Source organism: Durio zibethinus, chromosome 2, assembly GCF_047325235.1.
Source record: "Durio zibethinus cultivar Kanyao isolate XHJ-2024 chromosome 2, ASM4732523v1, whole genome shotgun sequence".
In the NCBI taxonomy this organism is placed as follows: Eukaryota; Viridiplantae; Streptophyta; class Magnoliopsida; order Malvales; family Malvaceae; genus Durio; species Durio zibethinus.
In genome coordinates this window covers 3,353,627-3,369,024 of record NC_143163.1, presented here as the reverse complement: position 1 = coordinate 3,369,024, position 15,398 = coordinate 3,353,627, and the positions used below count along the sequence as shown (strand labels likewise).

Genomic DNA, 15,398 nt, shown 5'->3' with positions numbered 1-15,398 from the left:
ATGTGTATGCAAAAAATGCAATGTTATATTGCAAGAATGTGGGATATGAAATGCAATGTATGTTCCATACGACCCTATTATTCATGAATCTATATGCATGAAATGCAATGACATATTTACGTGAATGATGAGATGTATTCCTATAACTAATGCAGCATACTTGTATGGAATGCATTAACCTATCAAGTGCTCATTATATTTTTATATGAAATACAATGCTTGTGTTATGTCATCCTAATGAACTGACACTACCTTTAAACATGTAATGAGATGAAATGTGCACACTACTTATTAAGACACATATGGTAAGCATGTATCATTTATCAAAAAATGTATAACATGGGATGCATACACTGTCCATTGATGTGGATGGGATGAAATGCTCATATTATCCTATCATGATGCGCATGAGATGGGATACATGTATTATTTATTACTATGTATGAAATGCGAAAGATGAAATAAAATATAAAATTTTTTATTTTGAGAAGGAAAAATGAAATAAATAAGGCTTGAAAATTAGTCTTTATTCGGCCAATAAACAAAGAATTTAAGAAAAATCCTTAATTTTTGAAAATGTTCTTTTACCTTTTTTTCCTTTTTTTTCTTTTTTTTTCAATGATCGACCACATATTCAAATATAATGCACACAATCAAAGAATATATTAAATAAAAAATAAAAAAATAAAATGACTCGAGAATTCAAAACAAACAAGTAAAAGAAATAATATAACAACCATACAATAAAATAATATAACGTATAATGTTTTAATTTTTAGTAATTTTTTAAAAAGGTGGCATGACTCTATCTTAGGCAGGCTTCCTATGGCTCACGATATGCTGGGTTAGAATTTATATGTCTAAAAGTTCTCAGATTATTCCTCACATCATCGCCTATTATAGACTAGTAAGGTTTTCCGATCCTCGTCCATTATGGGTTATTAACAGAAATGGTCAATCTGAGTGGAAGTGTTTTGCTAGTAAATACGGAGGTTATCACCTCATGAAAGCGTAGCTACTTCACTTCCTTATAAATGGGGTAGAGCCCGAGCATAGAGCTCATGCATGTAAGTGAATATGCAAAGTATGTGTAAAGTAATGTATTAATCAAAATAACATGAATAAATCATAACCACAAAATCAAAATAAATTAATAACTAACATACAATTTATTTTATTTATTAACTCGTATATATATTTTTGAAAATTTAAAATAAGGGAATTAAACTAAATATTAAATAAAACCAATTAAATCCAACCATTGCTAACAACGCATAATTAAAATTTTAGCCTAACTCTCAAATCTCTCCAGTGGAGTCGCCAAGCTGTCATAACGATTTTGGGATCATCAGACGTAAAGTGTTTTAAAATCAAGAAAAATAAAAGGGAGTCGCCACCAATCTTTGTTAGGGTGTGATTGGCCACCCAAAAATTTATCCTTTTAATAAAATTATAAAAACGGGTTTAAAGTTTATCAAAAAGATAAATTTTGATCTACAAAAAATCAGATTGGGTCCGAGAGTCGGTTACGTGTGGGAAAAGATTAGCACCCCTACAACTAAGGGTGTAAATTATACATTAGTACTCGCAAGCTACTCGGATTCGATTCGATTATTATCGAGTCGAGCTCAAGCTCGAGTAGCTTGACTTATCAATCGAGCTGAGTTCGAGTATTCTTATATCCGACTCGAATAGCTCACGAGCCTAATCGAACTTTTATATTTAAATATATTTTTATTATTTTAATTAATAAAATATTTCAAGTTTGAGTTTGAGCATAAATAATCAAATTTTTATCAAGTATACGAATCGAGCTTATTTTTACATATTAATAGAGCTTAATCGAGTGAGCTCGAGTAGCTCGAATTCGATCACGAATCGAGCTCTTGCTTGAAAAATAAAACTCGATCGAGTTCGAGCCGAGTATCGAGCTCTGAGTTATGAGTCGAGCTTGAGCTCGAGCTTCTCACTGTATCGGCTTAACTCGGCTCAATTACACCTCTACCCATAACGCCCATAAATTGATACCATTTAATTACGTGCTATTTTTATGTTGGATAAAAATAATTTTAATTTGAAATTTAACACTAATTCCCTTCATTTGGAAAAATAAAATTTTGCTAAATTTTTTTTTTTTAAATATTGAAAAAATCTTTAAGCTAAAGAATTATCTTAAAATTCTCCAACATTTAGGCAGAATTTAAAATAACTCTTTTTGCTTAAGATTTAACACAATAATCTTTAAAATGAAATAACAATCTATATAGAAAATAATTGTTAGTGACTCTCCAACATCTAGATAGAGTATCAAGAATTATTTCTTTCGAAATGTTATTTTTATTTTGTTTTATAATATCACAAAAAAAAATTTTAAGTATTATTCTTTTTTATTATAAAATATTTTATCATCAAACAGTAAATTAAAAATTAAAGACAGAATAGTGTAAATAATTGCTGATAATAATATGCTAACGTATGTATGCCAATGAATGTTATGTAGGATGAGATGCAATTTAAAAGTTAGATTCTTAAGTACAATGAGGTCACCCCGACTCTCTAACATCTAGGCAGAGTTTAGGTGTGACTATTTGTATTTAAGATCCTAATTTACTGTTATACTTTTTATTTATTAATCTTATTATCAATGCGAATTATGAAATCATGTGAAAAGACTTAACGAAGTAAAGTTTTCTAAATACCCCATTATCTAGGCGACATTCGAAAATAAATTACTTCAAATGAGATTTTCACACGTGTCTTTAAGATTTTCAAAAAGTTTTGAGTAAGAGCTTGAGTAGAGGTTTTGAAGGTTTGATTTTAAGGTTTGGAGTGTTTTAAGGCTTGAATTTTAGGATATGAAAGGTTTAGGGTTTTGATTTTAGAGTTTGAAGATTTTAGGGTTTGAGTTTTATGGTTTGAGGTTTTGATTTAAGGGTTTGGATTTTAGGGATTTTGGTTTTTGGGGTTTGGATTTTAGAAGTTTCGGATTTTAAGGGTTTGGATTTAAGGAATTTTAGATTTTTAGGGGTTTCGGATTTTAGGAGTTTGAATTTAAGGGATTTTAGATTTTTAGGGGTTTCGAATTTTAGGATTTTGGATTTAAGGATTTTGGATTTTAGGAGATTTTGAATTTTAGGGGTTTTAGAAACCTAGGATTTTAAAAATTAAAAATTAGTGTTTAAGGTTTCGTTTTTAAGAAAATACAAACATCTTAAAAATCTTCAACATCTAGGCAGATTTTTGAAGCAAGTTCGATTTTAATGATTTTTAAAAATTAATAAAAAAATTTTTATATATATTTTTTAAATATTTATTAATAATAATTCTCCAACATCTAGGCGAAATTATTTCTTTAAAAAAATATTTTTTATTCCCTCCAACATCTGGGCAGAAAAAATAATAATAATAATTATTTTTTAAAGTATTTTTAATATATATTTTTAATTATTACTTATTTTCAATTTTATTATTATTAAAACAATTAAATATTTATTCTAACAAATTTAAGAATTTATCATGCATCAATATATTAAAAAAATACTTAAAATAACAAAAATAATAATATATAAAAAATTAGAAAATTAAAAAAAAAAAAATTTTACCTGAATCGGACCGGTTAACGGTTTGGTCAACGTTAGTCTGGATCGGTTTGACTGTTTAATCTACGGTTCGAGTGGTCCAGCGATTCAGACCGGTTCGATCGGTTCACTGACGGTTCGATACCGATTCAAATGGATCGGTTTTGAGCTGAGGTAAAAACGGATCGCGGGTTGGGTTACGCAGATCCCAGGTCAGATTCGGGTATACGCGCGGATCTTCTCTTTAAGCAAAATGATATCGTTGTGCTGTTTTGGCTTCTATATAAAAGTCAACTTTTTTTTATTTCATTTCATCCTTTCTGCCAAGAAAAAAAAATGTTCAGAGCTCCAAGAGAGCTCTGTGGACTCGACCGGTGTCCGACCGTCAGCACTCTTGTCGCTGCACTAGCCACTGCGTTGATCGTTGTCGGTGGTTGTCGTCGGTCAACGAAAAATACCAAAAAGACTCCCAGTTGTTCACTCTTATGCCTTCTTTCCAGATCTAACGTCCGTTTTACCAAAAATAGCCCCGATCGACGTAGATCGGGGCTTAAAGCTTTCGGTCTCCTTTTTCTTTCTTCTTTTTTTTTTTAAAGAAACTGATGATTTCTTTGCTTGTTTACAGGGCTTTCTAATGTTGAGGTTCCTCCCTATGGGGAAGACTATTTGTCTTTGTGTTTCTATTTTTTTGTTTGTGTTTTTTTTTTGTGGTTGGTGTGAGTTCTGTTTGGGGTTTGTGAACGAGAGGATGCTGAGGGCAGTATGTCTAGAGGTTTCGAAGATTTGTCTGAAGATTTTTCGAGAGGGGGTGTCAGAGAGAGCTGATCAAGAGAAAGAAGTTGAAAATTTTTAAAGAGCTCAAAAGGGAACAGGTGGTAACAGGGTGGCTGTAGGGTGACTATCTGATCTGGTGGCTGGACAGGGAGCTGGTCGAGTAGGAGAGTGACGGCTAGTGGCAGCTGCAGGGTGGCTGGTGCCAGGCATCAGCCGCCTTGCTTTCTGCCATTTTTTGTTTCTCTTTTTTTTGTTTTTGTTTTAATTAATTAATAATTATTTTTTAAAATATATATTTTTATTATTATTATTATTATTAATTTTAATAATATATTCAGACAAAAGACAACGACCTACCTTACAAATGGGTATTGATCTTGATGTGATTCAAGGTATCGAAGAGTCACGGGCAATATCGCCAGAAGGAAGGCGAATGTAATGGTAAGAATCCCTTTTACTTGGTTCCGTTGCTAACAAATTCTGAACCTTTTTTAGCAAATTAAGCTAAAAAATGGGTTAAGATCCCCCACGCAAACAATTTGATTAGGTGCTGCTGGTAAAAAATTAGAAGGGTAACCAATTAGATCATATTCAAAACAAGATGAATATACAGAAACATTAGCAGGCAATATATCTCAAGAGCTGCTCGAATTAGAAACAAGACTAGGGTTACCTTTAGAGATTCTCTCAAATCTGTTTCCCTATGAAAATATAGCAGAAGTTCATAAAATTTGTGTGCCTTAAATAAGCAAATTAAACGTATGTCATTTTCTTAATTACACCTTTTCTAACCACCCCATTGGCTTTATTCCTTTTTTTTTCCCTTTTTTTTTTTTAATTTGATGCATGTGTCATGAGTCGTGATTTAAGCTTTAAACTCGTATGACTCTCAGATCAATCAGATTATCACGATTCATATCTTTATGAGATATTATTCATTCTGATTATTTTTAAATTTATGATTTTATCTTATAAAAGGTGTCTCGTAAAAAAAAATTGATGTAAATTTTTTTATATCTTAATAATTTTTTTATTACATTCAATATAAAATTTAAGATTTTTTTTTAAATCTGTGACACATATTTCAAGCTATGATCGTCTCTTGAATATATTCAGATTTTTCTTTTTCATTTTCGTATGTCCATTTCATGATACCAAAACTAAACGTTGCAGCTGGGAAGACCCAAGAACATTGAAAACGACACGTATGGACATTAGATGGAAAAGGAAACAACTCCAGCCTGCAAGTGGTACTTGAGGAATTAGAACCACATTTTCTAGACATACAAAAATTGTGATGGACTCTCCTTACCTACTAACTGCAGAAAAAGCCATTGAAATAATTAATTGAATAAGTTAAAAGACATTATGAAGGACGTTGTCAAAAAGCAGAACCGCATTGATTTTTTTCCAGAAAAGAAAATTAAGTCCTCCGCCATTGCCACATACACACCCTTTTAATTGCTCATGGGATAATTTCTGTCTTTAAAATTAACCTTCCTGGCTCTTCTGTTTTTTCCTTTTTTTTTTCCCTTCAATTGAATGTTCTAATTCCTAATTTATTTGGACAGGGAGATGAAAACTTTTAATAGTCTTGTTTGATTGCTTTTCTGATGAAAGCATATTTATTCATCCATAAAATTAAAATAGTAAGGTGACCAATTTTCATGAAATACTACAGCATTCTATCCAAATTAAACTGCAGACAATTACATAGAAAGAAAAAAAAATGATCGCCATTTCCATTTGTAGTTAATTACACCTTTTCTAATTACCCCTCAGGTTTATTCCATTTTTTTTTTCTCCTTTTGCTCAGCCCCAAGCATATTCCTGGCTACGAATCTCTCTTGAATACATTCAGATTTGTCTTTGTCATTTTCGTATGTCCATTTCATGATACCAAAACTACTCAGTCAGGTAAAAATACATGTGAGAACGTACATATATAAACGTCGCAGCTGGGAAAACCAATATATATGTATATATATACATATATATAGAAAGACATGTATGGACATTATATGGAAAAGGAAATAACTCCAGCCTGCAAGTGGGACTCGGAGGAATTAGAACCACATTTTCTAGACAAACAAAGAAAGCGGACTTTCCTTACGTACCAACTGCTGAAAAGCCATTGAAATAATTAATAGAACTTAAAAGATATTATGAAGGGCGTTGTCACATAGATTTTTCCAGAAAACGAAATTAAATCCTCTGCCGCTGCCGCATACAGGCACCCTTTTAGTTCCTCGTGGGATAATTTCTGTCTTTGAAATTAGCCTCCCAGGCTCTTCTTTTTTTTTTTTTTTTCCTTCAATTGAATGTTCTAACTTCCCATTTATTTGGAAAGGGAAATGAAAACTTTTGATAGTCTTGTTTGGTTGCTTTTCCGATGAAAGCATATTTATTTATCTGTAAAATTAAAATAATAAGGTGACCAATTTTCATGAAATACTACAGCATTCTATCCGAATTAAACGGCAGATAATTACATAGAAAGAAAAATAACTTGATCGCCATTTCCATTTGTAGTTAATATTCAAATGTTAGGAGATCATTCCAAACACCTTATGCAACTCTATGTTGCTAAGAAAACTCGCTTCCTCTAATCTCAAATGCTTTTTTTTTTTGGGATATTTTTTACAAGATTATCATAATAATATAATTATCAGAATAATTTTATTATTAAAATGAATCTTAACACTCAAAATTTAAATTTATTTTATTTGATTAATAATAATTAATTCTTATAAATTAAAGAACAGTACGTTTAGTATTATTAAAAATTAAATATTATTTTATTTAAAAATACAAAAATAATCATGGTAATAATTACATAAATTAATAATTTTAAGGTTGTTTAAAAATAAAAATTTATAAAATATTAATAATATTTATTTTATAATAAAATATAATTAAATTATTAAATTAATAAATATATTTATTGATAAGGAAATTAATTTTTACAATATAAATTATGTTAAAAAAATTAAATTGGATAATAAAATCAATCTATTAAATTCATAATAAAGAAAAAAATTATATTAAATATAAAATATTAAAAAAATAAAAAATTCATAAATTATTTTTGAATTTGTTACAACGAATATGAATTTGAAAATATAAAAATTTATAATATAAAATAATTATAATTTTTAGATGCAGTAAATATTTAATTCATATTAAATGGATAAAAATAATTATTGTTAATTTTGCATATCACTTTACTTTAGTGATAAAAAAAAAATTTTTATGAAAATTACATCATCTTTCAAGATAGTAATTTAATCACTTTCAATTATTCAAAATCACTATCATATAAAATTAATAAATGCTTATCAAATATAGTAATTTAATTACTATTTATAAATCATTATGATTTTTAAAATAATCATGTTATACCAAACATTGCTTTAAAACTTGTCTTTATTATCCATAATCATGCAATTTGAATTAAATTTTTAATTTTAACGACTAAAACAAAAAATTTTAAACACTCTCAAATGCTTGAAAAAAATAAATATTGTTTTTATCAATAAGTGATTGGTTTAATCGATTAAACTTATTTTTCTTGACGAAAAGATTTTGGATTCAAATTCTATCGATGATCACTTATTAAAATCATCTCGAATGTACGATCTGTAATTATATGTCTTAAGTTGTCAAATACTGTATATTTTTTTTTTATATGAGAAATTAAATAATTTATTTATTTTAATTTTTTTTTTACAAAAAAAATAAAAACAAACATTGTCTTTAGTTTAACAAATAATTTTAAAACATTGGAGGTGAACTTTGAATATATCAACAAGATATACAATACACAGTATCAGATGTAGCGTTGGATATCCTTTCTTTCATTCATTAGTTGCCCCAACTGCATTCTTCCACTACGCCTAAAAGGCTGAAGCCAAACTTTCTTAGTTGTCCCAACCGCATTATTCTTAGGATAAAAAAAATTTTAAAAAAAAAGGTGTCGGCAATGGCATTAATCATGCCGTACTATTTGTCTTGTAGATTGTGATAATTGGTTAGCTTTAAGATTTGAAGATAGGGTGATAGACTCGTGACAGTGTGACACTCCGATTTCATATCCGGTGCTTACAAGGATTTATAGTAATATATATATATATATATATATATGATATTTTAATTTTATATTGAGATATTTTTAAAATTTATAATAATATATAAATTAAGATTTAAATTTAAATTTATCAATTTTTTTGTTAACGTGGACAATATTTTTAATTTAAATATAAATTTTTATAAATAATATTAAAACAATCATCAATCGAATGAAAATTAAATGTTATATTTGAGAATCACTTTTAAAATCTTATTATTTGATGTGATTTTATATATATTTTATGCTAAGCTTAATAGAGATATTAAGTTTTAATGAAAAAATTTGTAATATTATAACCTCACATCAAAATATTTTAAAGATTTATTATACAAGTAAAAATTTAAATTCATTAACGTGAGATATTTTTTATAAGATAAAATTATAAAACTTTCGAATCGGACGAGAGTTAAGTGTTATATCACAAGAATCATTCCTAAAATCTTAACGTCTAATGTAATCATGATTTTGTATGTACGATTTTATAATTTTATATAAGAGCTAAATATTATACTATAAGAATTATTTTTAACATCTCAATATTTGATGCGATCTTAATTTTATATATGCAATCATATAATTTTATATGTTTTGTGCTATTTTTGATAAAAATATTTTATAATACTTCAATCTCATATTAAAATATTTTAAAATTTTATTCTAATATATTAATTAAAATTTTAATTTTAATTTTAAAATTTTTTTTGTAAAATAAAACTGCAAACTCGTCCGGTTAAAATGAACATCTAACAAAGTTAACGTACGAATCTCCACAACAGACACCACAAATGATAAAAAATAATAATAATAAACAAAGGCCAGAGGAGTTGTTGTCAGAAAAACTCAGTGTAGTTTCTAGAGAGAGCTTGATACATTTCAAGTAGAAGATTGGTAATCTCTTCCAATATATCGTTCTTGATCACTGTGACATCTTCAAAGAGTTTGGAGAGGTTTTGCTCCCATTTCCAGCTGAGCCTTGGATTCAACGACTTTCATGTTTCTTCAAACACTTGGTCATGACTCATGAGATAAGATCAGTCAAGGTTGAAGTACTTAAAAATATTCCTCTCCTATAAAACAAAGAACATTGTGTAGAGACGAGCAAGAAGCAATTGAATTATCATTAAACAATCACCACTATATATATAGGTACTGCAAGAAGTGAGAACAAAAAGGATCCTTAAAATCTTTTTCCTTGAAATAGCACTTCAAGGATCAAAAGAACCCAGGCAAGAAAAAAAGAACAAAAAACAATAAAGAAGAAACGAAAGAGCGGAAAGGGTTGACGGCAGAGAGAAGAACCGGGCGGCCAGAACAAACATATGAGATTAAACTTTAACTGCCAATAGGTTCCAGCAATCTGAAATTCATGTAGGAAATTGAACAGGCAGCCAATAGGTTACCCTTCCAGTGGTGGATAAAATTGTAGAACAAAAATACTCTTGAGATCCAAGAAGAAACAGATAAAAGCAAAATTTTCGGCAGTGTATGAAATTTACAGCTCCTCATTCGTTACAATTATACCTTGAATCAATACTCAAAAAATCATAATTTTATCTCTCAACAACCACCATAAAATGGATAAAAATTAAAACAAATAACAACATAAACAGCCTTAAAAATGTATTTATCGTTAAACTTCAATTTGATATTAAAAAAAAATGTATCTAACAAACCTTCACTTGTTCAATCATGCATGCCCACCTTTTTTCCCATTGTTTCCCTTCCTCCCTGGAGCCCTGACAGGTCCTTTACCTTTCCTAACTTTTCCGTTCTTTCCCTTCTTGGAGCCACCTTTTCCTGGTTTACCCAATCCACGTGCCCTAGCGTCCTTTTTCATTCGCCGGTCAACAAGGACTTTCCCCTTACCAGCCTTGACTTGTACGCCCTTCTTTGCAACCACATATTCCTTTTGGGGCTTTTTGGGCATAGCCTTCTTGTATAGTTGTTCAATTTGCTTCCTCTTTGACCGATCAGAGATGTCAGTTTGATCTGATATACTGTTTGCTTTCTGTCGCACCTTCTCTAGCTTTTTCATTGCTACCCGCTTCTTTCGAGCCTTTGCCTCTGCGACTTTCTTAGCAGGTCGTGCATTGATCTCTTTGAATTGTGCTCGCATTGCAGCAATCTCTTCTTTTGTAACAGGCTTAATTGGTTGGCAGTGTCTCCTCTCCTCCTCTAAGAACCACTGAGGTAAACCCTCGTCATCAAACATATATTTGTTATATGCATCATCGAGAATTTGCTCCCTTTGCTTTTTCCTGAGCATCTTCTTCGCATAAGCCAATATCTCGGCTTTCGTATCAACATCTTCATCCTCTGAGTCATCTGAAGAGGAGTCATCACTTGAATCTGTAGCTGGAGCAGGGACAATCTCAAAATCATCCTCTACCTTTGACGCCTGAAGTTTAGTGCAATCAGGGCCTGCAGCATTGTTTGTCTTCTTTTCTTTGGTCTTGTCTGGGATAGAAGCTCTTTCATCCTGCGTTTTCTTTACTTTGGCCGCCTCAGGAACAGGTGGCGTTTTCTCTTGGTTATCAACCTCCATTTCATCGTCACTGTCATAATTCCCCAAATCTCCCTGATCTACAGCTTCAGCAAAAATATCCTGACCAAACCACCTTTTTGTAATCTCCTCCGGAGTAGGTCCTTCTCCATCATCTAATGGTACCATGAGAGGATTTGCTTCAGGATCAGCCTCGTCCTTTTCTGAATCATAATCGTAAAGGATGATATTGTCACCATCACCACCCTGCACAGCCAAGAAAGGAAATTCAATCCAATCAATAACTTTGCCAGCTTTAAAAATCAACCAATCACCATTCTGTATTAACCGCAGAAATAAGAAAGAATGATCATAGCATTGGAAGAGATTGTAAGAATAGAATCTGAAGTGACGAAGCATAGGGGAAGAAAAGATTGCACTAGATAGAGCAACCTAAGAATGCAGATTACATAGAGTGGGGAGAGAGGAAAGCAGAGCAGGTTGTGAATAGCACACGGAACAAGGTCTTGCAAATCAGAAACTGAACAAAACATGGGGATATAGAATTAATTTAAAATGTGAAAGAATACTTAATTTCAAGCAATAAAGACAAGATTGCATATTATTCTGGTTAGTTATAGTTGTGAAAAAGATCAACAGGTTGAGTTCTCAAGTACACACACTATAAGATTGCACATTATTCTGGTTAGTTAAAGTTGCGAGAAAGATCAACAAGTTCCTGAATACGCCCACTATAAGAGCTTCATACCTCCAATTGGTCAGAATAGGCTTGTTTTGCACGCTTCCTCTGCTTTGTGCTTCCGTCCTTTTTGGCCACATAGTGTTCATAAGCATGATCAAGAATCTCTTCAATTTGTTCATCATATCTAGCACAAAATTACAAGATTAATTTACATACAGAGAATGTTAGAAACTATATAGTGGTCAAATCAATCCCAGTTATAACTAAGAAGCAGGGCAATCAACCTTCTGCGTTCTTCATCAGAATCAATATCACTGGATGGCTCATCTTCAGTTTTCTCTTGGTTTTCTTCATCTTCACTACCCCTTAAGTCACTATTCCCATCATCATACTCAGTGGAATCAATTGCCACAAGATCTTTCTTACCCTGAAGGCAGTAACAGACTAACATCAATAAAACTTAAGCAAAAGGAGAAGGCTTAAATGAAGGCCCCAAGTCAAATTTTTCAGGAAATACTAAACAATGACTACTATAAGCAAAAGTTTAAGTGGAAAACATGAAGGGCAGTGGTGAATTCATTCAAAAAAATCTCACATTTTCCCAAACAATAGAAGAAAGGTTTTATTTTTTTCATGACAAATAGTCTTACACAGTAAAGCATGCCCAAGAACCATTTCAGTTCAAAGACAGATACCAAAACATAACGGGAAAAGATCAAAAGATGTTAAGAACAAAACCTGTCTATGGTTTGAAACGGCATATTATTAGCCAACAAGGTTAAACATCAGACCATGCCATGGTTTAGCCCATAATAAAGGGGCTTTGAAAGGTTACATGTCAAACTATGCCAAAGGTTGAAATGACATAACTGCATTCTTAAGTCCAATTTTGTTTTAGTTGTTGTTTAAACACTGGAGTTCTTTAATTTGAAGTCTTTGTGATAAAAGGCAAACCTTGATGGAAGAAAGAGAAAATAACTCATGATCAGTATAACCATCTTCTAGAGCATCTATTTGCATTCCTGTTGCCTTTCTAGATTTATCCTGCAAAACAGTAAGTCAAGAAAATAGCACCTAAATGAGCGTGCATGGAAACATCCTACAATTTAAAGTAAAGGAACAAAAAATTTCCAACAGAAAAGACAGATGCAGAACACCATAGGAATCTGAAATATTAAAACCAAATCTATAATAAGATGAATGCTCAATCCAAAAAGAAAACAAGGCATCATTCAATTACTATAATGTACATCCACAAACATTCGTATTATTAAAAAAAATCATTCCATTTCATGATTTTTATGATGTCATAATGTGCACAAAGACATAAATATAGGGATCAGAGATTTTTTAACAACGCAACAAACCTTCGCTCGTCTTTTTGCAAGAAGCTTCTTTTCTCTTTTCTTCTTACGTTCCATAGCATATGTGAGCTCCTCCATTTCATTGAGTAATTTATCATCTTCATTCTCCTCATCCCCTTTATCAACATCTGTGGCAGTGATAGGAGTAGCCTTTTCTGAAGGAGACAAAGCTTTTCTTAATTGCATCCGCCACCTACATGAAAAATAAACAGGAAAACACCAAATCAAGGGAATGGCGCCACAAAATACATGTCACATCCATGCTCACGAATCTAACATTTTTGCACCTAACAAATAATTGCAATTCAGAGCATACTCCTACTCAAAATATTTTGATCAAGTACACTGATTATAGCTTGACTTTTACAGATTTTCATATTACCACAAATTGTTTAGACTTAAACATTTCAAAAGGGAGATTTTGAAATGAAATGTGTTTCTTACTTCAAAAGGTACTTGAAATCTTGCTTTCCTAAAACACGCAAATCATCACATAGAGCTTTGACCTGTCAAGACAGCAGTAAAGTAAGTAATCACAAGTAGAAGGATTTAAGGCAAGTTAAACAATAGCAATACTAAAAAATAATGACCTCATCTGTGGTAGAACTGTGACCCTTAATAGGCAATGAAGCTGGATCCTCAAAGGTTATGGAAGTAACTGAACCAAGGATTTCAAGAGGAGAGTCAGACCAAATGAAGTCAGCACCTGTGGACACCTTCTTTGAGATTGTCTCTCCATCTTCATAACTGAAATTGGAATGTAGTCAGCAACAAAGCACAACATATATTGCCCCGCAATGATATCCACAATAACAATGTGAAAATTTTCTGACTTAGCAACAAAGCACAATATATATCGCCCCGCAATGATATCCACAATAACAATGTGAAAATTTTCTGACAGACTCAAAACGATTTATCAAAATATTTCTAATTTTCTGGAGCATACTATTAACATGTTCAATCATTACGAACAAGCAGTAACTTTGTTATCTGACTTAGTATTGGAAACTAATTTTATTTAGTTAACATAGCTCTATGATAAAGGGAAACCTTACCCATCACGGTGTCTCTTTTGTTTTGATACCCTAAGTACATCAATCACCTACATCAAGCATTTGGCAGAAAGTACAAAATAAGCATAGACAATTGAAGGAAAAGTCAGTTATTTAAGAGATTTTGAAACACAAAATAAAATAAAAACCTTCTTCTGTGGCTCTATTGATCCCTGAAACAGATGCTTGACATCAAGAAGACGAGGATCAATCTTTGCAGGGGCTTTATACCTCAGACCCAAAACATAGATCTCAGCTGATGCTGAACGACTAGCAGCTGGTTTATCCACCTCAACCTTCTCAAATAACTGCAAACCAAACCAAACCAAACAAAATCCACATGTCAAGGAAAAACAAAACTTTACAGAGATAATATCACAATATCTTTAAAAGAATGAAGAAAACAATTACCTGTTTGAGACAATAGAGAACAGAACTGTAGTCTTGAGACCTAAAAACCTTGGTAACAAAGGTGCCTTTAGGAGCCAAGAACTGAGTAGCCAGCTTAACAGAATCAATAACCAAAGCATTTTGACTCATTGCCTCCTGAGCCCAGGCTCCACCAACATTAGGGGAACCATCATGCAAAACCACATCAAAAGCCATAGTTCCATGCTCTTCCATGATTCGTTTAACCTTGGACTTACAATCGGGTTTGGTTATGTCTTGCTGGAGAGCGACGGCACCTCGTATGGGAGCTATCGGAACAAGGTCGAGACCCAGTACGAGGCTACCAACAGGAACACGCTGGACGGCAACTTGCATCCAACCGCCAGGGGCGGCGCAGAGGTCGAGGACGGCGTGGGCTGAATTTAGGAAGGAGAATTTGGAATCGAGTTGGACTAGCTTCCATGATGCTCTGGAACGGTAGCCATGTTCCTTGGCTAGTTGGTAGTACTTATCTAACCTATGCTTTCCTTTCACTTTACCCATATCCTTACTTCAACCGAATGGAAAGTCCAACCGCAGCTACACGAAGAAGAAGCAGATGGAAGGAAAAAAGGATGTGAGGGGACTTGGGGTTTAAATATCTCAATAAATAAACTGACTTTGGAGTTTAGGGTTTTGTTTTTGCAATTATTGGGTCTTTACCATTGGGATGGGCCTTGGTAAGTAGAAACTTCATGAACACTGTAGACTGATTACTGAGTCTCAAATTGGGTTGGGCCTCTAGACCATCCTCTTGGAAACACACGTACAAGCACCAGCATTTCATATTTAACACTAGGCTGATGAAAACAGCCTTCTCTCCGTTCAAATAGAATTTCAGTTTTACAATGAATTTGGAATACTGTTTGAGAAAAAAAATAAAT

The 15,398-nt window shown here is 32.0% G+C and overlaps 1 protein-coding gene across 4 annotated transcripts; it reads right to left on the bottom strand.

The window, feature by feature from the left end:
• Positions 1-9,936: 9,936 nt before the first annotated feature.
• Positions 9,937-15,376, bottom strand: LOC111308853 (adoMet-dependent rRNA methyltransferase spb1-like). 4 transcript variants are annotated; one of them, XM_089746160.1, is made up of 11 exons: positions 15,178-15,376; positions 14,497-15,054; positions 14,235-14,393; positions 14,089-14,135; positions 13,621-13,777; positions 13,475-13,536; positions 13,034-13,223; positions 12,621-12,710; positions 11,951-12,093; positions 11,733-11,850; positions 9,937-11,230 (listed from the first exon to the last, which is right to left on the bottom strand). In XM_089746160.1, exons 2-11 carry the CDS (start codon positions 15,016-15,018, stop codon positions 10,169-10,171), a joined length of 2,550 nt encoding a protein of 849 aa, XP_089602286.1. In that variant the 5' UTR covers positions 15,019-15,054; positions 15,178-15,376; the 3' UTR covers positions 9,937-10,168. The 4 variants fall into 4 exon arrangements, with proteins under 4 accessions (XP_089602286.1, XP_022763244.2, XP_022763245.2 ...); XM_022907509.2 differs by lacking the exon at positions 15,178-15,376 and having other exon boundaries at positions 14,497-15,093; XM_022907510.2 differs by lacking the exons at positions 12,621-12,710; positions 15,178-15,376 and having other exon boundaries at positions 14,497-15,093.
• Positions 15,377-15,398: the final 22 nt, after the last annotated feature.